At 40.7% G+C, this 22,064-nt stretch overlaps 1 protein-coding gene across 1 annotated transcript in view; it reads right to left on the bottom strand.

The window, feature by feature from the left end:
* Positions 1–1,712: 1,712 nt before the first annotated feature.
* The window catches only part of LOC111554010 (zinc finger protein 568-like), a 27,595-nt gene continuing 7,243 nt past the window's right edge, over positions 1,713–22,064 (bottom strand). The window contains 3 exon segments of the mRNA XM_023229235.3: positions 1,713–3,657; positions 8,665–8,760; positions 9,087–9,210. Coding sequence (XP_023085003.3) covers positions 2,255–3,657; positions 8,665–8,760; positions 9,087–9,210 — 1,623 coding nt within the window. The 3' untranslated portion in view covers positions 1,713–2,254.

Genomic DNA, 22,064 nt, shown 5'->3' on the forward strand with positions numbered 1-22,064 from the left:
TTTGATTAGGGCTGTATTATTTTTTAATTCTGCAACCTCTGCCTCTCGGGTTCAAGCGATTCTCCTGCCTCAGCCTCCCAAGTAGCTGGGACAACAGGTGCACACCACCATCCCTGGCTTAGTTTTTGTATTTTTAGTAGAGACTGGGTTTCGCCACGTTGGCCAGGCTGGTCTCGAACTCCTGACCTTAAGTTATCTGCCTCCCCTTGGCCTCCTAAAGTGCTGAGATTACAGGCGTGAGCCACCGTGCCCAGCCTTTTGAAAAGTTTTAATAAATCATCTAAATCTTCCACCTGACTTCACAGCAACTCACTTTTATTCTACTGGGTTTCTTTACATTATGAATCCCCTAGTAAGGCAAAAGGGTGAGCTATAAATAAAGGCTTCACAGTATTAAATTTTTCTCCAGAAGGAATTACCTAGCCTTCAATAAAGAAGAAGAGATGATGCAAGATGTTCTTATAGTCACTGCATATATAAGTCCTTCCTCTCAAGTCTAATAATGCACAATTAAGAGAATAACAAAGAAAAACAATAAATGCCTTCATTTAGCACACTTTCAATACTAGACAGACACTGCTTTAAATAAATGTATTTAACCCTCACAATGCAGCTAAGAAATATGGTGCTAACAGTACTAATTTATAAATGAGAATATGTAGATGCAGTTAATAAATTCACCCTAAAAGAAATGTTATAATGATGAGGGTGAGTAAAAAGTAAACATTGGTTAATCCTTTCCCACATTGATTCAGCTCCAGTTAATTTTAGAGAATTAGCTTGCAAATATTTAACAAGAGTTATGTGGGATGAAAGAATCTGCTGAATTTTAAATACTACTATAGGCTTCCTCAAGTACTGTCAGATGAATACTTTGTTAGCTAAAGCAAATTGGTGTCCCATATATATGGCCTTTACATTTTGGGTTTTTTTTTTTTTTTTTTTTTTTGGAGATGGAGTTTTGCTCTTGTTGCCCAGGCTGGAGGGCAATGGCGCGATCTCAGCTCACTGCAACCTCTGCCTCCCAGGTTCAAGAGATTCTCATGTCTCAGCCTCCCAAGTAGCTGGGATTACAGGCATGTGCCCCCATGCCCAGCTAATTTTGTATTTTTAGTAGAGATGGGGTTTCACCATGTTGATCAAGTGGGTCTCGAACTCCTGGCCTCAAGTGATCAACCCACCTCAGCTTCCCAAAGTGCTGGGATTACAGGCATGAGTCACCATGCCCGGCCCCATCTTTTTTTTTTTTTTTTTTTTTTTTTTTTTTTTGTTTTTTTTGAGACAAGAGTCTCACTCTGTCACCCACGCTGCTGTACAATGGCATGATCTTGGCTCACTGCAACCTCTGTCTCCTGGGCTTAAGCAATCCTCCTGCCTCAGCCTCTCAAGTAGCTGGGATTACAGGCGTGCACCACCACGCCTGGCTAATTTATTTTATATTTTTTGTAGAGATGGTGTTTCACCATGTTGCCTGTGTTGGTCTCAAACTCCAGGACTTAAGCAATCCACTCACCTTGGCTTCCCAAAGTTCTGGGATTACAGGTGTGAGCCACTGTGCCCAGCCTGCATAAATATATATATACACACGTATGTATATATATATATTTACTTATTTTTTGAGACGGAGTGTTGCTCTGTCACCAGGCTGGAATGCAGTGACATGATCTCAGCTCACAGCAACCTCTGCCTCCTGGATTCAAGTGATTCCCCTGCCTCAGCCTCCCGAGTAGCTGGGATTACAGGCACGCACCACCATGCCCGGCTAATTTTTTGCATTTTAGTAGAGATGGGGCTTCACCACGTTGGCCAGGATGGTCTCGATCTCCTGACCTTGTGATCCACCCACCTCAGCCTCCCAAAGTTCTGGGATTACAGGCGGGAGCCATCCGCGCACGGCCTACATTTATATTTTGAATCATCTGATTTCCCCTAAGGGCTAATGACTGCTGCTGAGAAAGGTCTGAATGATTAATTTCTCTCAGCACATTCACTGCCCTCCTCTCCCCGTTATGAATTCCCTGAGGTTGACTTGGTTCTGAGCCACCAAAAAGGTCTCCCTATTTTCTTTACATTCATGGAGTTCTTCAATTTTTCCCCAGTTGTATCATGATGTGTAATAAATTCTGAAACATAAATAAATCCCCGCTAATTCCTAACATTTATAAGGTGTCTCACACTTAGAATTATAGGTTTTTTTTTCCAAATCAGTATGAATTTTCTCATGTTATCAAATTCTGAGTCATCCCTCATTTCTTCATTCACTCCTGGTTCCTGAATGAATTCTTTGATGTTGACTAAGGTGTGAGGCCTGAATAAAGGCCTTTCCACACTGCTGACATTCATACGGTTTCTCACCAGAATGAATTTTCTGGTGTCGACTAAGTTCTGAACCACGACCAAAGGCCTGCCTACACTCCTTACACTCATAGGGTTTCTCACCAGTGTGACTTCTCTCATGATGAGTGAGTTCTGACTTTCGAAGAAAAGCCTTCCCACATTCCTTACACTTACGCGGTCTCTCCCCAGTGTGAACTTTTTGATGTCGAACAAGTTCTGTGCTACAAGTAAAGGCCTTTCCACATTCCTTACACTCACAGGGTTTCTCACCAGTGTGAGCTCTCTGATGTCGGGTAAGTTCTGAGCCACGACGGAAGGACTTGCCACATTCCTTACACTTATAGGGTTTCTCCCCAGTATGGACACTCTGATGTCGAATAAGATGTGAATCAGAGATAAAGGCTTTCCCACATTCCTTACATTCATGGGGTTTCTCACCAGTATGAATTCTTTGATGTAGACTCAGCTGTGAGGCACAACTGCACACCTTCCCACACTCCTTGCATTCATAGCGTCTCTCACCAGTATGGATTATCTGATGAAGGCTCAGTTGTGTGTCATAACGAAAAGCCTTCCCACATTCCTTACATTTATGGGGTTTCTCACCAGTATGGATTCTTCAATGTCGAAAAAGGTGTGAGGGACGGATAAAGGCCTTCCCACACTCCTTACATTCATAGTATTTCTCATCAGTATGGATCCTCTGGTGTAGATTAAGCTGTGCGGTGGATGGAAAGGCTTTCCCACACTCCCTACACTTATAGGGTTTCTCGCCAAGATGCATCCTCTGATGCTGACTAAGTTGTGAGCTGGAATGAAAGGCTTTCCCACATTCCTTACATTTATGAGGTTTCTCTCCAGTATTAATGCTCTGAGGTTGAGTAATTCCAGAATCACGATTAAAGGGACATTTGTTATTTTCACTATGGTTTTTGCTTTCATTAAGCCTCTGAGGCTTAATCAAGTCTGATCCACTATTAAAGATTTTCCTACATTCTCCACAGTCAGGGTCTTTTTCCTTATTATGAATTATTTCATGTTGAATAGGACATGACTGGCACCTGAAAGCATTCTTACATTTCCTGCATTCACAGGATTTCTCTCCAGTATGAATCCACTGATGTTCTCTATGGGCTGTGCACTGCATGGAAGTAAATGGTATTACAGCTTGTCTGAAATGTCCCTCCTGGAGACCCTGTTGTCAGTCCACCTGGCATCTGATTTCTCTGATAACTCTGACCCTCTCCTGTTGCGGTGATCTAATTTCATAAATGTTTTCCTTTGGAGATAAATTCTTGGTTTCTCTTCCAAACTCCCAATCTGTAAAATAACAAGAAAGAAAATAGGAGGTATTTTCACATTGCAGGACAAAGAAAAGTTCTGAAGTAGAAATGACAAACTAAAAATAGCTAATAAACAATTCTTTACACGGCAATTTAAAAAAAAGGGAAGTGAAAAATGAAAAAATGAGAAGCTTTTGGGCTCAAGTGATCTGCCCACCTTAGCCTCCCAAAGTGTTGGGATTATAGGTGTGAGCCACTACACCCAGCCACATCTCTTATACTTTTAAAGACCCTTGTGATTACACTGGGCCCACTTGGATAACCTAAGATCCTCTTACTAACTGAAGTTGAGCAGATTTGCAACCTGAATTCCCCCTTACCATGTAAGAGTAACACATTCACAAGTTTCAGAGATTCGGATATGGACATCTTTGAGGGGGTCATTATTCTGCCAATATTGGCTTATAATGTATAAATATGTAATTTGTATGACAATAATAGTACAAAGAAGGGACGTGGGAACAGAAGTATTTTGGAGCAAAGTATTTATATAAGATTAAAGTTAAGTTAATATTAATCCAAACTAGATTGTTTTAAGTTAAAATGCTAATTATAATCTTGAAGGCAACCACCAAGAAAATAATTTCAAAGACTATTGTATAAGAAACAGTATAGGAACAAAAATGGTACTCTAGAAAATATTTAGCTAATATAACAGAAGGTGGTAATAGAAGAATAGAGGAATAAAACAATAACAACACAAATAGAAAACAAATACCACAATACCAATTGTAAATCCCACCCCATCAGTATATTAAATGTAAACATATTAAACACTACAGACTTTGTTAAACACTACAAGAAGAGGTTGGCAGGATGGATTTAAAAAAATGTGATCCAAGTATATGCAATCTACCAGAGACACACTGTTTTTGTTTTTGTTTTTTGAGACATGGTCTCACTCTGTCACCCAGGCTGGAGTGCAATGACGTGATCTCAGCTCACTGCAACCTCCACCCCCTGGGTTCAAGTGATTCTCATGCCTCAGCCTCCTGAGTAGCTGGGACTATAGGCATGGGCCACCATGCCTGGCTAATTTTTTGTATTTTTAGTAGATACAGGGTTTCGCCATGTTGGCCAGACTGGTCTCAAGCACCTGACCTCAATTGATCTGCCCACCTCTGCCTCCCAAAGTGCTGGGATTACAGGTATGAGTCACCATGCCCAGCCCCCGAGACAAACTTTAGATTCAAGGACACAAATAGTTGAAATGAAAGAATGGAAAAAGATATACCATGCAAAGAGTAAGCACAAATGATCTAAAATAGCATTACTAATACCAGACGAAATAAACTTTAAGACAAAAATTGTAACCAGTGAGAAAAAAGGATATTTTGGCCAGGCACAGTGGGTCACGCTTGTAATACCAGCACTTTGGGAGGCCGAGGCGGGTAGATCACAAGGTCAGGAGTTCAAGACCAGCCTGGCCAACACAGTGAAACCCTGTCTCTATTGAAAATACAAAAATTAGCTGCATGTGTTGGCAGGCACCTGTCATCCCAGCTACTCGGGAGGCTGAGGCAGGACAATCACTTCAACCCGGGAGGTGGAAGTTGCAGTGAGCAGAGATTGTGCCACTGCACTCCAGCCTGGGCGACAATGCTAGACTCCATCTCAAACAACAACAACAAAAACAAATCAGATAAAAGGGTATGTTATAATGATAAGAGGATATAATGATAGTCAGAAAACTGTAACAGTTGTAAGTATACATACACCTAATAACACAGGCCCAAAATACGTAAAGCAAGAATTAAAGACAGCAATAGACAATTAACAAATTGAAGACTTCAATACTTTACTTTCAATAATGAATAGAATAGCTAGGCAGAAGATCAAAAAGGAAACAGAAGGCTTGAAAAACACTATAAACCAATTAAACTTAAGAAAACATTCATAGAATACTCCACTCAACAACAGGAGAATACACATTTTTCTCAAGCACGTATGGAACATTTTTCAGGTTAGACCATATATTAAGCCATAAAACAGCCCTCAATAAATGTAAGAGGATTGAAATCACACAAAATATGTTTTGCAACTACAATGGAATGAACTTAGATATCAACAGCAGAAGGAAATTTGGGAAATTCACAAACGTGAAAATTAAATAACATACTCCTAAATAACCAATGTGTTAAAGAAGAAATCACGAGGAAAATTAAAAAATATTTTGAGATAAATGAAAAGTCAATATACCAAAACTTATGAAATGCAGCTAAAGCAGGGCTTAAAGGGAAATTTACAGCTAAAAACACCTATATTTAAAACAAGAAGAAAAAAAAAACAGAGATATCTCAAATCAACAATCTAACTGTGTATCTTAAGGAACCAGACAATAAAGAATAAACAAAAGCATAAAGCTTCCAGAAGGAGGGAAATAACAAAAGATAACAGCAGCCATAAACAAAATAGAGAATAGAAAAACAATAGAGAAAATCAATGAGACCAAAAGTTGGTCCTTGGAAAAGATCAACAGAATTGGCAAATCTTTGGCTAGATTGACCAACAAAAAAAGAGAGAAGTCTCAAAATACTAACATCAGGAATGATATAGGAGATATCACTACTGACCTTATAGAAATAAAAAGGGTTATAAGGAACTCCTACGAATAACTATATGCCAATAAATTAAACAACTTAGACAAAATAGACAAATTCCTAAAAAGACCCAAAACTACCAAAATTGACTCAAGAGGAAATAGAACACCTGAATAGACCTATACCAAATAAAGAGACTGAATTAGAGTAAAAAAATCTTCCCACAAAGAAAAGCCCAGGAGCAAATGGCCTCACCCAACATTAAAGAAAACTTAATACAAATCCTTCATGAACACTTCAAAAAGACAGAAGACAAAGAAACATTTCCTAATTCTGAGGCCAGTATTATTACCCTGATACCAACCAGACAAAGCAAAGATATCACAAGAAAACTATAGATCAGTATCTTCAACAAAAAAGACCAAACCAGATCCAACAGCTTAGAGAAAGGATTATATACCACATCCAGGTAAAATTTATCCTACAAACGCAAGGTTGGTTCAACATCCAAAAGTCTATCAATGTAATCAAACATATTAATACAACAAAGGACATAAACTACACGTCTTAATAGATGCAGAAAAAGTAACGGAAAAAAGTATTCTAAAATCCTTTCATGACAAAAATACTCAAAAAACTAAGAGAAGGGAACCTATATACAAATGTTCATAGCAGCTTTAGTCATACATAGTAGCCTAAAAGTAGAAACAACCCAAATGTCTACCAACTGATGAATGAACAAAATGGTAATATCTATACCATGGAATACTATTTGGCAATATAAAAGAATGAAACACTGGTGAAGGGGTGGCCTGTCCCTCCACACCTGTGGGTGCTTCTCGCTAGGTGGAAACGAGAGACTTGAGAAAAGAAATAAAGACACAGAGACAAAGTATAGAGAAAGAAAAGCGGGGCCCCAGGGGACCAGTGCTGTGCTTTCAGAGGACCCACACTGGCACAGGTCTCTGAGTTCCCTCAGTATTTATTGCCAAAAAGATAAGGGAGTAAATTAGCAGTAAGGCATACAGGTACACGGAGCTGTTGCATTTTCCCAGGATCGGGCAGGAGACAGATGTTTTTCTTTTACTGAGATTTAAAGGAATGGTACTGACCTTCAACCCAAGCAGGCTTTAAACATTTACCTAACAAAGCACATTCCTTACAGCCCAAAATCCTTTCAACTTTAATTAGCACAGCAATGTTTCTAGCAAGGACAAGATTGGGGGTAGAGTCACAGATTAACAGCATCTCAAATATAGAGCCGAATGGAGTCTCTTAAACTTACTTCTATCTATAATAACACAGTAACAGGCTAACCTATTTTTTCCCTACACACTGGTATATGTTACACTATGGATGAACTTTGAAAATATTCTGGTAAGTGAAAAAAGCCAGTCATAAATTATATGTTGTGTGATATCATTAATGTAAAATGTCCAGAACAGGCACATCTATAAAGACAGAAAGTGATCAGTAGTTGCTTGGGGCTGGGTTTGGGGAGTGACTGCTAACGGGTATGGCGTTTTATTTTGAGTGATAAAAATGTTCTACAATTAGACTGTTGTGATCGTTGCAAACTGACTAAAAATTACTGAATTTTAAATGGATGAATATTATGATATATGAATTATATCTCAATAAAACTGTTTTTAAAAGTCAGGACAAAACTGGACCCAAAATGCAAGTAAAATGGTTGTCACAGGGGAAGAAAGAGGGCACTTCCTGTATGAAATGAGGGGGAAGTATTATAGGAGGTGAGCAAGAAAGCCTGGTAAATGCAGTTGAAACATCCTTACTTTCTTTTTTTTTGATATGGAGTCTCGCTTTGTCACCCAGGCTGGAGAGCAGTGGCGGATCTCGGCTCACTGCAACCTCTGCCTCCTGGGTTCAAGCAATTCTCCTGCTTCAGCCTCCCAAATAGCTGGGACAACAGGCACCTGCCACCATGCCCAGCTAATTTTTGTATTTTTAGTAGAGACAGGGTTTCACCATATTGGCCAGGTTGGTCTTGAACTCCTGACCTTGTAATCCACCTGCCTTGACTTTTTTTTTTTTTTGAGATGGAGTCTTGCTGTGTTGCCCAGGCTGGAGTGCAGTGGCGCAATCTCGGCTCACTGCAACCTCTGCCTCCCAGGTTCAAGCAATTCTCCTGTCTCAGCCTCCTGAGTAGCTGGGATTACAGGCATGCACCACCAGGCCTGGGTAATTTTTTTGTATTTTTAGTAGAGACGGGGTTTCACCATGTTGGTCAGGCTGGTCTCGAACTCCTGATCTCAAAAAAAAGCCTTCCAAAGTGCTGGGATTACAACATCCTTACTTTCTCCTCCTGATCTCAAGCATTTTTAGGCAGTTTTCCTACCAAAATCCCCAAAGTGCTGCCTTCTCACAGATGAGCTAAGTGACCAACTGCTATGGCCTCCCCATTCCGGTTCATCATCACTCACCTGGACACCATTCTTTTGTCTCATTCCTCTTAACCAACCAGGGCTCGCTCTTCAGCTTCAACAAGGAGATCACATTTGGCTTAGTATCAGAAAGCCCTGCTCAAACACAAAGGGAACAAGGTTTTGTTGTGGGTGTCAGAATTAAAAATCAGTCCCTAATTATCAAGGAAGAGGAGCAGGTAGATTAAGGGTCAGAAGGAGTGAGGGTCAGAGCACCAGAGAAGATAAAGGTGCCTACTGGAACAGCCTATTGCCAGCTTCACAAGAGACAAACCATTCTTTTGATGAGCAAGAAACATTAACTCATCCAGGTACTTGAAAAGCACTTGTGACAAACTCAGAAAAAAAGAACGTAAGAATTCCAGAAGGCCAGTTCTGTGTTTGGCGGGGCGGGGGGTGTGCAGAGGGGCAGATAAAGTTACCCAGTAAGACCAGGTTGCCGTAATTTTCCAACATTACATCTCGGTACAAATCCTTCCGAGCAGAGTGCAAGCATTCCCACTCCTTTTGAGAGAAGTAAATGACCACATCTTTGAACTTCAAGCCCTGAAATCACAAATAAATATACCACTTGTGAAATTCATGGACAAAATCTTTCAGACAATATAAAAGAAAATGGAGAAAGCAATTCAGTAGGGAAGTTCCATTAGGAAAACAGGCCATACTGGCCCCTTCAACATGGATGGGTCAGTGTGGAAACAGGGGTGATCAGAGTCAAGTGCCCACATGGTTCTTGGGCATGCCTACTCCTGCAGAGGTAGCCTCTAGGCACTTCCATTATCCACCCACGTTGGAGAATAAACTAAGTCCATGTAAGTGGTTTTTCCCAATTAAATGAAACTGTGCGTCCAAGTACACAGCACACCCTATGTTAAGCACACAAGCTTCTCATTGCCTCTTCCTCTTTCTCATTCAATAAATTAAATCCTAAATCAGTTTTTCTACATCACCATTCTTAAATAGACAGCAATTTTACTGGCTGCATGATTCCTCATATAATGTTCTTATTTTGAGGAAGTCAGTTGGAGAAGTTCCCTAAAGGTTCTTTTGCAGTTATGATAGTCATTATTTTTCAACAATTTATTCCCATCCCATCCCATCCCATCCCATCCTATTTTCTGAGACAGTTTCACTCTGTCGCCCAGGCTGGAGTACAGTGGAGCAATCTCAGCTCACTGCTACCTCTGTGTCCCAGGTTCAAGTGATTCTCCTGCCTCAGCCTCCTGAGTAGCTGGGACCACAGACATGGGCCACCACACCTGGCTAATATTTGTATTTTTAGTAGAGACAGAGCTTCACCATGATGGCCGGGCTGGTCTTGAACTCCTGGCCTCAAGTGATCCATTCGCCTCGGCCTCCCAAAGTGCTGGGATTACAGGCATAAGCCACTGTGCCTGGTCATTTCTCAACAATTTGCACATCTGGCTAAATTGTTCCTGTTACCACAAATGTCCCCAACCATACTCTCCTTGTTCCTTACCTACCAGAACTGATGGAGAAACATCCAGACTCACAACGATGTCACATGAGGTGCGCACATACTACACAAGTTCAAAATGGACACACTTTATCCACACACTTTATCCATCTGGCACAGACTCCTTGGGAATATCCTGTAACTCCATATAATCTACGTATCTCAGGATATCCCCAGTCCTAAAATCCTCAGACAGCTAGAGATACTGGCTGATACTGAGACTGCAATACAATAAATCAACATCAATTCCTTTCTTGTCTAATTAGAAAACTCAAGTTTGCAATATGTGATTCCACTTAACCATTCATTTCCACTTCATCAAATCACACCTCCAAGAAAGGAGGTATGAAAATTTCCATCAAGGACTGGTTTTCCTACTCCATCAGTACTCTCGGTGGAAGAATGTGTATCTAAAAAATGCTAATCCTAGTATAGTGGCTCACTCTTGTAATCTCAACACTTTGGGAGGCCAAGGTGGGAGGAATGCTTGAGCCCAGGAGTTCAAAACCAACACAGTGAGATCCTGTTTCTACAGAAAAATCCAAAAATTAGCCGGGCAAGGTGGCACATACCTGCAGTCCCAGCTACTTGGGAGGTTGAGGCAGCAGGAGCTCTTTGAGCCTCGGAGGTTGAGGCAGCAGACCCATGATTGTGCCGCTGCACTCCATCCTGGGTGACCAAGCAAGACATTGTCTCAAAAAACCAGAAATGCTAAGAAGTTTGCTGATAAATACCTAAACAGTTCTTGGAGAACAGAGGGGCCCTTAAGAGACAGCAGCCTTGGCCAGGCACGGTGGCTCACACCTGTAATCTCAGCACTTTGAGAGGCTGAGGTGGGTGGATCACCTGAGGTCAGGAGTTTGAGGTCAGCCTGGTCAACATGGTGAAACCCCGTCTCTACTAAAGATACAAAAATTAACCAGGCATGGTGGCGTGTGCCTGTAATCCCAGCTACTAGGGGGGCTGAGGCAGGAGGATCGCTTGAACCCGGGAAGCAGAGGTTGCAGTGAGCCAAGATCGTGCCACTGCACTCTAGCCTGGGCAACAGAGCAAGACTCCGTCTCAATCAATCAATCAATCAATAAAAGAGATAGCACCCATTGGCAGCATTACTGACTGGAATGGGAAGAAATGGAGAACAAGTCCCTGGGGAAGGCAAGAAGTTTTAGGAAAAAGAAATCTGCTCAATCTGTTCAAATCTTCTAAAGCAAAAAGAAGGCATTCAGAAGCAGAGAGCAGAACAGTTGTTACCAGAAACAGGGCGGGGGTACAAATGCGGAGATGTCAGTCAGTGGGTACAAAGTTACAATCAGGAGAATTAAATTCTGGTGTTGTATTGCACAGTAGGGTGACTATGGTTAATGATAAAATATTGTATATTACAAAATAACTAGAAGAGGCTTTTGAATATTCTTACCACAAAGAAATGATAAATGCATGAGGTGATGGATACACTAACTACCCTGACTGGCTCTTTATACAACATAGATATGTACTGAAACATCAAATTGTACCCCATAAATATGATCCTGATTACAATGTGTCTGATACGGTTTGGATCTGTGTCCCCACTCAAATCTCATGGCGATTTCTAATCCCTAATGTTGGAGGTAGGGCCTGGTGGGAGGTGATTGGAACATGGGGGTGAATACTTCATGAATGGCTTAGCACCGTCCCCTTGTTGCTGTTCTCATGATAGTAAGTTCTCACGAGATCTGGCTGTTTAAAAGTGTCTAGCGCCTTCCCTGCTTCCTTCTCCTCTGGCCAGGTGAAGCGCTGGCCTCTCCTTTGCCTTCCACTATGATGGTAAGTTTCCTGAGCGCTCCCAGAAGCTGAGCAGATGCCAGCATCATGCTTCCTGAACAGCCTGTGGAGCTGGAGCTGTAAGCCAATTAAACCTCTTTTCTTTATAAAATCCCCAGTCTCAGGTATTTCTTTATAGCAATGCGAGAAGGGACTAATACAGTGTTAATTAAAATAAAAAATAGAAAAGAATGCATTCAGGCCAAGTGTGATGGCTCACGCCTGTGATCCTAGCACGTTGGGAGGTGGAGGTGGGAGAATCACTTGAGTCCAGGAGTTTAAGACCAGCCTGGGCAACATACCAGGACCCCATCTCTACAAAAATTAAAAAAATTAAAAAATTAAAGACTGCAGTGAAGGAGAGGAGACATACTAACACATTGGTAATAGCTTTTACAACTACAAACTTTATACCCTAGGTTTTTACTAGAGAAAGCCTGGGAAAGCAAAAATGGAAGAAAAAGCAAGTAATGGGGATTTGATTGATCTTTTTGGGTAACAGAATTTTGATGACAAAATTCACCAGACTGACCTCAAGGTCCCCAAAGGCCTGAGAATGAATCCCTTCACCCCATCCCTGCTTTTGGTACTCCAACACACACACACACACACACACACACACACACACACACACACACACACACAGAGTCTGCTTTTTTTCTCTCTCTCTGAGATTTGAGAAAGAATGAACAAGACTTTGTCCTTTTTGAATCCCAGCGAATCCAACTATAGAAAAACAGATTCAGAAGAAACAACTTTCCCACTGTCAGGAGCTGATCAGAGCACAGGGCCTGGGCTCCCTTTCGTACAACCTGGATGTCAGTGAGACCCTCAGCCATGGAAGGCACCCCAAAGACTTGAGGGAGCCCTCAAGGCGCAGGAGCACAGGATACATAGGCAGGCCCAGCTCTGGACAAAGATTTCTACAACAGACCGTTCCAGCCTCCCCCAAGCCTAATAGAGATAGGAGGAATAAATTCTAGTGTTCTATGCACCAGCCACTTTCTGGACTTTGTTCCTATATCCCAGAACTGAGGCCTTTGGAACTAAAACTAAAACCTCATTCTGCAAAGACTCTCCAGAATCAGCAGCACTGAGCCAGACAACCCATAGGATCAGGAGGCCCTTAGCAGCCTCAGCAGAGCTCAATTACCCAGATACACAATGCAATGGCTTCCCATGAGACCACAGTTCCAGGAATCCTCATGGTCAGTACATCCCGGTTCCAAACTGAAATTACCCATGGCTTTCCTGCCTGACATTCTCTCTTGCTACTACCCCTAACCTTACTGCTGATAGTGTAATGCACACTGCATCTCAAGGACAATCATTGTACTTCAAGCACTTTAAGTTCTTGATGCGTTACATATATTAATCCTCACAAGAAGGTCATGAATCCTAACTGAAAGGAAACTTTAGCTTGGAGAAGTGAAGTCATTTACTCAAATCTGCAGCTACAGTGGCATTGCTGGGTTTTGAATCTACTGAGAAATATCCAAGTCTGCACCTGGTTGCCTTCTAACTTCTGGCTCTTGTAGATGCAACCTGAGAATTTCCTGATCTTTTGAAAGAACCCTTAGCTGGCCCCTGCACTTAGGGGAGCAGAAAATGCTAGGTCTGCTGTGTTTGTCACTGCAGATCACAGCAGTGTATGAAGGGAGATCAAAGGGGCAGAAGGGAATGGGAAGAGAGGAGCAGCTGTGTCAACAAAAATCCTCTTATCCAAAAATACCAATCAAATCCCCATGACTCTGGCTCTATGTGGGCACTGGGATCGCAGATAACTCTTACCTAGCATACATTTGCCCTTAAAAAGCTCAGTCACGGAGGGGGAAAAAAAAGAAGAGAAAATCAATCATAGGACACCAGGCTCTGTGGGGGACTAGTTACTACGTCCAAATCACCAGTTGAAAAATAAGAGATTGAATATCAAAAATACTTTAGAATGCAAGGATGAGCTGACACAGAATTAATCTTCAGCAGATAAAACTATGTCAAAATGCAAACAGAGAGGCGTATGCTGAGCCACTGAGGCTGATTTTCCCCAGGGAATGTCTATAGAGCCCAGATGACCATAAGCTTTGACATTTATGATCTTAAGGAGCAAGGGAAGAGAAGATCAAGCCTACAGCTGGCCAAGTGGGGGGGTCTAATTAATTCCATACTACAAAGACCTGGGACCTCTAGAACCAGGCCCTTAGAGTAACGGAAAACTAGTAACGGAAAATGTAGCATTCCCATTCTTAGGGTCTGCTAGGAAAACTGCCTGACTTGAACCTTGGCAGATGGTGGAAGGGAAACATTTTCCCCTGAGGAACTGTAACTACAAGCCAGCCCTCACACAGGCCTGCAGTTCACATAACCATACTAAGGTGGATCTAAAACATTTGCCATCTGTGTTTACTTTATGGTGGTCCTGGTTTGGCAGGGCTCCTAGTAGAAGCAAACACAGACCTGCCCTAGAGGAACAACCTTCAATCAGGCCTCAAGAATCTATGGGTAGAATTCCAAGGAAAATAACCTATTAGTCAAAAATAAAGCAACACAACATTGTGAGTGCACTAAATGTCACTGAACTATGCACTTAAAAATGGTTAACTATATTATGTGAATTTTGCCTAAACAAAAAATCAATTAAAAAAAATGGCCAGGTGTGGTGGCTCATGCCTGTAATCGCAGTACTTTGGGAGGCCAAACTGGGCAGATCACTTGAGGTCAGGGGTTCAAGACCAGCCTAGTCCATCTGGTGAAACCCCATCTCTACTTAAAATACAAAAATTAGCCGGGCATGGTAGCACATGCCTGTAGTCCCAGCTACTCAGGAGGCTGAGAAACAAGAATCGCTTGAACCTGGGAGGTGGAGGCTGTAGTGAGCCAAGATTGCATCAGTTATCCAGCCTGGGTAACACAGTGAGACTGTCTCAAAAAAAAAAAAAAAAAAAGAAAGAAAGATACAAAGAGGCATAATTCCATGAACAAAAAGTCAGGAAAACCAGTCATGCAATTGTTTTAACTTTTCATTATGTTTGAAAATTTCCCTAATAAAATGTTGAGAGGGAAGAGGAATTACCTCCGTAAAAGATTCATATATTATATAGATAATGCCAAAAATTATAAAACAAGCATATTACATGTTTTTAAAATGGAGGAAATGTAATAAGAAAACTTCATAAAGATGACAGTAGATTTTAAAAAAACGAAAAGAAATAAAAACATAAAACAAAAAACATACTTCAATCATACAATGGCTGGAATAAATCTCTCTGAAGAGACAAATTACTGTACTGAAAGGTATAAAAAGAGATTATGCAGAATGCAATTAAAAAAGACAAATGAGGCCAGGCGCGGTGGCTCACACCTATAATCCTGGTACTTTGGGAGGCCGAGGCGGGTGGATCATGAGGTCAGGAGATCGAGACCATCCTGGTCAACACGGTAAAACCCCGTCTCTACTAAAAATACAAAACATTAGCCGGGCACGGTGGCGGGTGTCTGTAGTCCCAGCTACTTGGGAGGCTGAGGCAGGAGAATGGCGTGGACCCGGGAGGCGGAGCTTGCAGTGAGCTGAGAGTGTGCCACTGCACTCCAGCCTGGGCAACAGAGCGAGACTCCGTCTCAAAAAAAAAAAAAAGACAAATGAGCAGATATACAGAAGAGAGATTAAGAAGATAATGTCAGATAGCTTAATAGATATTTAACTGAAGTTCTAGAAGGAGAGAGGAGAAAGAATGAAGAAAATGGCAGTACTGGAAGACAGGACAGCTAAGAAATTCTCAGAATTGGCAAAAGCAGATTCAGGAAGCCGAGTCAGAATAAATAAAAATAAATTCATGCCTAGACAATCAGACCAAAACTGCAGAGCACTAAATACAAAGAGAATATGTGAAAAGCAATTTGGGAATAAAAGTAGATTATCTACATAAAAAAAAATCTGATTGACAAACAACTATTTAATAACAAAAACGTAAACCGGAAGACAGCGGAATGTCCCAGTGTGAGGGTAGAATACCTTTCACAAACGAGGGCAAATAAAGACATTAAAAAAAACCACCAAAATCAGAGAGAAATTTACTATTTATTCCATCTAAAGGAAAGTGATCCCAGATGCAGAGCCTGAGATGTAAGAAAGAATGGTGAACCAAGAAAGTGGTAAATACATGGATAATCTAAGCTAACACTCAATACATAAAATAAAATTTTCTTATGGGTTAAAAAAAGATAGAAGAAAAATACCTGACAATAATGTAAGTTGTTTGATTAGTCAGAATATATCCTACTTCCTTATTTACCAAGAACATAAGAATATTTTTTAGTTGTAGACACTAGTAAGTTAAGAAAGTATATTAAAATTTCTAAGGTAACTACTAAGTAAACACAAAGAGCTTATAACTTTCAAACTCACAGAAGGGAAAATGAAATGAAGATAATGAAATACAGAAAAGGGAGAATAAAAAACACAAAAAATGACACCTTCAATTATATCAGTAATTACAAGCACTGTAAATAGACTAAATACTCTTGTTAAAGAACAAAGTTGGTCAAAGTTGTCAAAAACCACAGCACAGCTCTCTGCTGGTTATTAGAGACACATCCAAAACATAAATATTCAGAAAGATGAAAGTTAGAAAAGGATAACTTTATGCTTAAATAATAAATAATACACACATATTATATATACATATACATATGCATAAATGAAATAGAAACTAATAGACAAACCCTAATCTTAATGGCAGATTTTAACAAAACACTAGAAATAACTGATAGATACAACAGACAAAAAGTCAATAAAAACAGAATATTTAGATACCAAAATTATTAAGCTTGATCTAAAGGCTGCATATAGAACAATGCACTCAATTCAAATAACATTCTTCTCAATCGTATGTGGAAGATTTTGAAAAACTGACCACACTGGACCTTAACGCAAGAGAAAAACATTTTGAATGAATGAATACATACTAAGAAAACAATGCAATACTAAGACACGACTGCCTTATGGGCAGGAGGAGGATGGGGGTAGTAAATGGCATAGAAGAAAGGGAATAAACAAATAATCTGAAAAGAGTGGCCTTGCTCACACCATTGATAACATGAGTACTCCAAGATCCTACCATGGGAAAAAGAAAAGGAAAACTGATATATTTTATGAAGCTAGACCAAAGGTCAGCAAACTTTTTTTGTAAACGGCCAAATAGTAAGTATTTTAGGCTCTGTGGGACATACCATCTCTGCTGCAACTCCTCAACTCTGCCATGCAGCACAGAAGCAGCCATAGATGTTATATAAATGGATTAATGTGAGCCGGGCACGGTGGCTCAAGCCTGTAATCCCAGCACTTTGGGAGGCTGAGGCGGGTGGATAACGAGGTCAGGAGATCGAGGCCATTCTGGCAAACATGGTGAAACCCCGTCTCTACTAAAAATGCAAAAAAACTAGCCGGGCGTGCTGGCGGGCGCCTGTAGTCCCAGCTGCTCGGGAGGCTGAGGCAGGAGAATGGCGTGAGTCCGGGAGGCGGAGGTTGTAGTGAGCCGAGATCGCGCCACTGCACTCCAGCCTGGGCGATACGGCCAGACTCCATCTCAATAAATAAATAAATAAATAAATAAATAAATAAATAAATAAATAAATAAATAAATAGATGAATGTGGTTATGTTCCAGTAAAGCTTTATTTATGAACACTAAAATTTGAATTTCATAAAATTTTCATGTGTCATAAAATATAATTCTTTTGATCATTTCCCCCAACCATTTAAAAATGTAGAAAACAATCTCGGTTCACAGGCCAAGGCCACAGTTCTCCCGGGATACAGTAACTTGTTAAAGACATTATGAAGAACTGAAATTACTGACCAGTCTTACACATGCCACAGATTTAAAATTCTAAGCAAGTTATTAGCAAACTGAATCCAGTAATATGTAAAAATTCATCACACATCATGGCTAAGTTAGGTTCTTCCCAATAAAAGGTGTATATGATACTGGAAATAAATTAAAATTATTAGGCACATTATCAGATTAAAGAGAAAACACTTAGGATCATTTATTTTTTCTTTCTTTTTTTTTTTTGAGACGGAGTTTTGCTCTTGTTGCCCAGGCTGGAGTACAATGGCGTGATCTTGACTCACTGCAACCTCTGCCTCCGAAGTTCCAGCGATTCTCCTGCCTCAGCTTCCCAAATAGCTGAGATTACAGGTGCCCACCACCTCGCCTGGCTAATTTTTGTTGTTGTTGTATTTTTAGTAGAGACAGGGTTTTGCCATGTTGGCCAGGCTGGTCTCGAACTCCTGACCTCAGGTGATCCGCCCAACTCAGCCTCCCAAAGTGCTGGGATTACAGGCATGAGCCATCGTGCCCGACCAATCATTTCAATGGAGGCAGAAAAGGCATTTTAGAAATGCAATATTCCTTCATGATAAAAACTTAAGAGCAAATTAGTGATAAAAAAGCAATGTCCCTAACCTGATAAAGGACATCTACAAAAAGAAAAACAAGTGCAAACATAAGTAAAAGTGAAGTATCTAAAACTGTGAATAAGACAGGGTTCCCATATTCACCATTCAAAACTGTTCTGGGAGGTGGAGCCAGTGCAGCAAAGTAAGAATTAAAATAAGGTTAAAAAAGAAGGAAAGAAATCAATACTAACAGACAAAGCCAATTATTTACAACTAAAACGTGTCTTTATTCATCAATGATATGATCAAGTTGCATGACCCCACATCCAAAAGAATCTACAAGATGTGAGAATAAATAGTAGTTAAACAAGGTGGAGGGATATAAAATTAATATCTCAAAATCAACTGCAATAATCTGTCATGGCAGTTTTAAGAAAAAAAAAAATCAATGGCAAGTCTATATACCAGAAACAATGAGAAAATTATATTATATTTTATTTTATTTACTTTTTTTTTTGAGACTGGGTCTCACTCTGTCACCCAGTCTGGAGTGTAGCGGCAAAATCATAGCGCACTGCAGCCTCATCCTCCTGGGCTCGAGTGATTCTCCTACCTCAGCCTACCAAGTAGCTGGGACTACAGGCATACACCATCATGTCTGGCTAATTTTTTATTTATAGTAGAGATGGGGTCTCACTATGTTGCCCAGGCTGGTCTCAAACTGCTGGGCTTAAGTGATTCGCCTGCCTCGGTCTCCGTAAGTGTTGGGGTTACAGGTGTGAGCCACAGCACCCGGCCTATATTCTAAAATTAATGTCATCTAAGAAAACCACAAAACATAAAAATACCTAGAAATAAAATTAACAAAAGATGTGTAAGACTCTAATTATAAAATACTATTAAAACCATTTCACAAGACTCAAATAAGCAGAGTTATTTAGAGGCAGAGGAAGACTCAATATTCTAAAAATGTCAACTTTCCCCAAATTGATCAAAGGTTTAGTGCATTACAAATCATTATCCCGGCTGGATTTCTACAGAACTTGATTGGTCAATTCTAAAATGTATATGAAGCCAAAGCCTAGGAACAGCTAAGACCTTTCTAGAGAACAGGACCATGGTAGAGGAATGTGACTTACCAAATATCAGACATTACTAGAATGCAGTCTTTAGGTGGTATGGTTTTTTTTTTTTTTTTGAGACGGAGTCTTGCTCTGTCGCCCAGGCTGGAGTGCAGTGGCCGGATCTCAGCTCACCGCAACCTCCGCCTCCTGGGTTCACGCCATTCTCCTGCCTCAGCCTCCCGAGTGGCTGGGACCACAGGCGCCCGCCACCTCGCCCGGCTAATTTTTTGTATTTTTAGTAGAGACGGGGTTTCACCGTGTTAGCCAGGAGGGTCTCGATCTCCTGACCTCGTGATCCGCCCGTCTCAGCCTCCCAAAGTGCTGGGATTACAGGCTTGAGCCACCGCGCCCGGCCGGCGGTATGGTTTTAATAGACAAACAGACTGGCAGATTAGAAAGAAGAGCCCAGAAAAGACCAATACGTATATAGGGAAACTGAATTTATGACAGAACTGCCACTGAAGTACAGAGAAAGGAGGACTGTGTAGTGAGGAATGTGGCCTCCAAAAAGAGGTCTGGCCTTTGTCCTAGCTCTTGGGAAGTAACCTCTAAACACTTCGAATTTCCTGAGTGATAGGAATGTCTTTGTTATTTATGGTGGGCCCCTAAGACCATGTCTCTTAGTTTATGCTCATGAGATGACTAGGGCTTGGGGCTGGCCACACCTACCTCTACCATGTAATCGGTCTTGGGACTTTGAACCATGTGATATCAGCTTGACTTTCACGCAAGGAGAGAGAACAGATGCTGGAAACTGAGTTTGTGCACCTGGAAAATGATTCAATCAATGATGCTTATGTAATGAAGCTTCAGTAAAAACTGGGCACTGAAGCTTCAGTGAGCTTCTCTGGTTGACAATACTCTGGGTGTACTGCCAAACATCAATACTGGGAGGCTAATACAACCCAATGTATCCTTTCCCTGTTACAAATGTGACTGTGAATATAACAGCTTTCAGTGAGTTCTGTGAGTCTTTCCACTGAATTATTATACCTAAGGGTGGTGGTGGTGGAAACACCTGAATTTCTAGCTAGCTGGTCTGAAGTGAGAGTGGTCATGGGAACCCCTTAAGTTGTAGCTGGTGCCTGAGTGATGGCATCTTGTAGGGACTGTTCCCTCAGACCCTGCAGTTTGCCTAATCCTTTACAATAAATTGCCTTTTCAATAAATGATGTTTCAGATATTAGTTATCCAAATGGAAATACCATACCCTACAATTAATTCCAAGTGAACTGAAAACTTAAACATAAAAGGCAAAATAATATCATTTATAGAAAATAGGGAGAATATCTTTACTCTTAGGAGAGGAGAGATTTCATACACAAGATGTAAATAAATTAAAGAAAATAGCGTCAAATTTGATGGCATTAAAATGGAGAATTTCTACCATCATTTAAAGGTTAAAGTAAGAAAGCATGCACAGCACATATAACTGACAAGGACGACAATCCACAATATTTAAGAAATGCACACAAAGCATTAAAAGGAACAAAAACACTGGAAATATAAAAATCAATAGAAAAATTAGAAATGACATAAAATTGTACTTCAGAAAAGAGAAAACATGAATGCCAATAAGCATGAAAGTGGTGGTTTGAAATCAAAATAATATATATCAACTCATACCCAAGTGTGGAAAGATTTACAAGTTTAATAATAGCAAGTGTTGGTGAGGATATGAAGTAAAAGGAATAGTAAATGAGTATAGTAAACACTTTAGAAAACAACTGAGCAATGTCTAGTAAGGCTGAAAATGCAAATAACCTATGAGCTAGCAATTCCATTTCTAGTTACATATTTACAGAAATTCTCGCACAGGATACAATAAGAGGAGTTCAAGAATGTTCACAGGAGTAATATATACCGTATCAATGAAAAAATGTATTCATACAATGGATGGCTATACAGTAGGATAAGTTTGCAAGGTGAATGAATCTCTTGAACACTTGTTGGAAGACAAGTAATAGAGCTGCAGAAGAATCCAAACAGTAAGATTTATTGACATCAAATTAGAACAGGAAAATAAACACATATGGTTAAGACTGTAAAGAAAAACAAGGAAATGCAAAACACAAAATGCAGAATAACAGATACCTCTGACAGCTAAAGAAGGGGATATGGATTGGGATGATCAAAGCACACATGGGATTTCTAACATTAGCATTCTACCTCTTAACATAGGTGTTCATCCCCCTTAATATGTTTTTTTTTTTTTTTTGAGATGGAGTCTGGCTCTGTCGCCCAGGCTGGAGCACAGTGGCCGGATCTCAGCTCGCTGCAAACTCCGCCTCCCAGGTTCACGCCATTCTCCTGCCTCAGCCTCCCGAGTAGCTGGGACTACAGGCGCCAGCCACCTCGCCCAGCTAGTTTTTTGTATTTTTAGTAGAGATGGGGTTTCACCGTGTTCGCCAGGATGGTCTCGATCTCCTGACCTCGTGATCCGCCCGTCTCGGCCTCCCAAAGTGCTGGGATTACAGGCTTGAGCCACCGCGCCCGGCCCCCCTTTAATATGTTAACCATGTTCTATTATTCAGTATTTAATAAAAGCAGTTTTAAAAAGACAGTTTAAAAAAAAAAAAAAAAAAAAAAAAGGCCGGGCG

This window comes from Piliocolobus tephrosceles, chromosome 21 (genome assembly GCF_002776525.5).
Source record: "Piliocolobus tephrosceles isolate RC106 chromosome 21, ASM277652v3, whole genome shotgun sequence".
NCBI classification, from domain to species: domain Eukaryota; kingdom Metazoa; phylum Chordata; class Mammalia; order Primates; family Cercopithecidae; genus Piliocolobus; species Piliocolobus tephrosceles.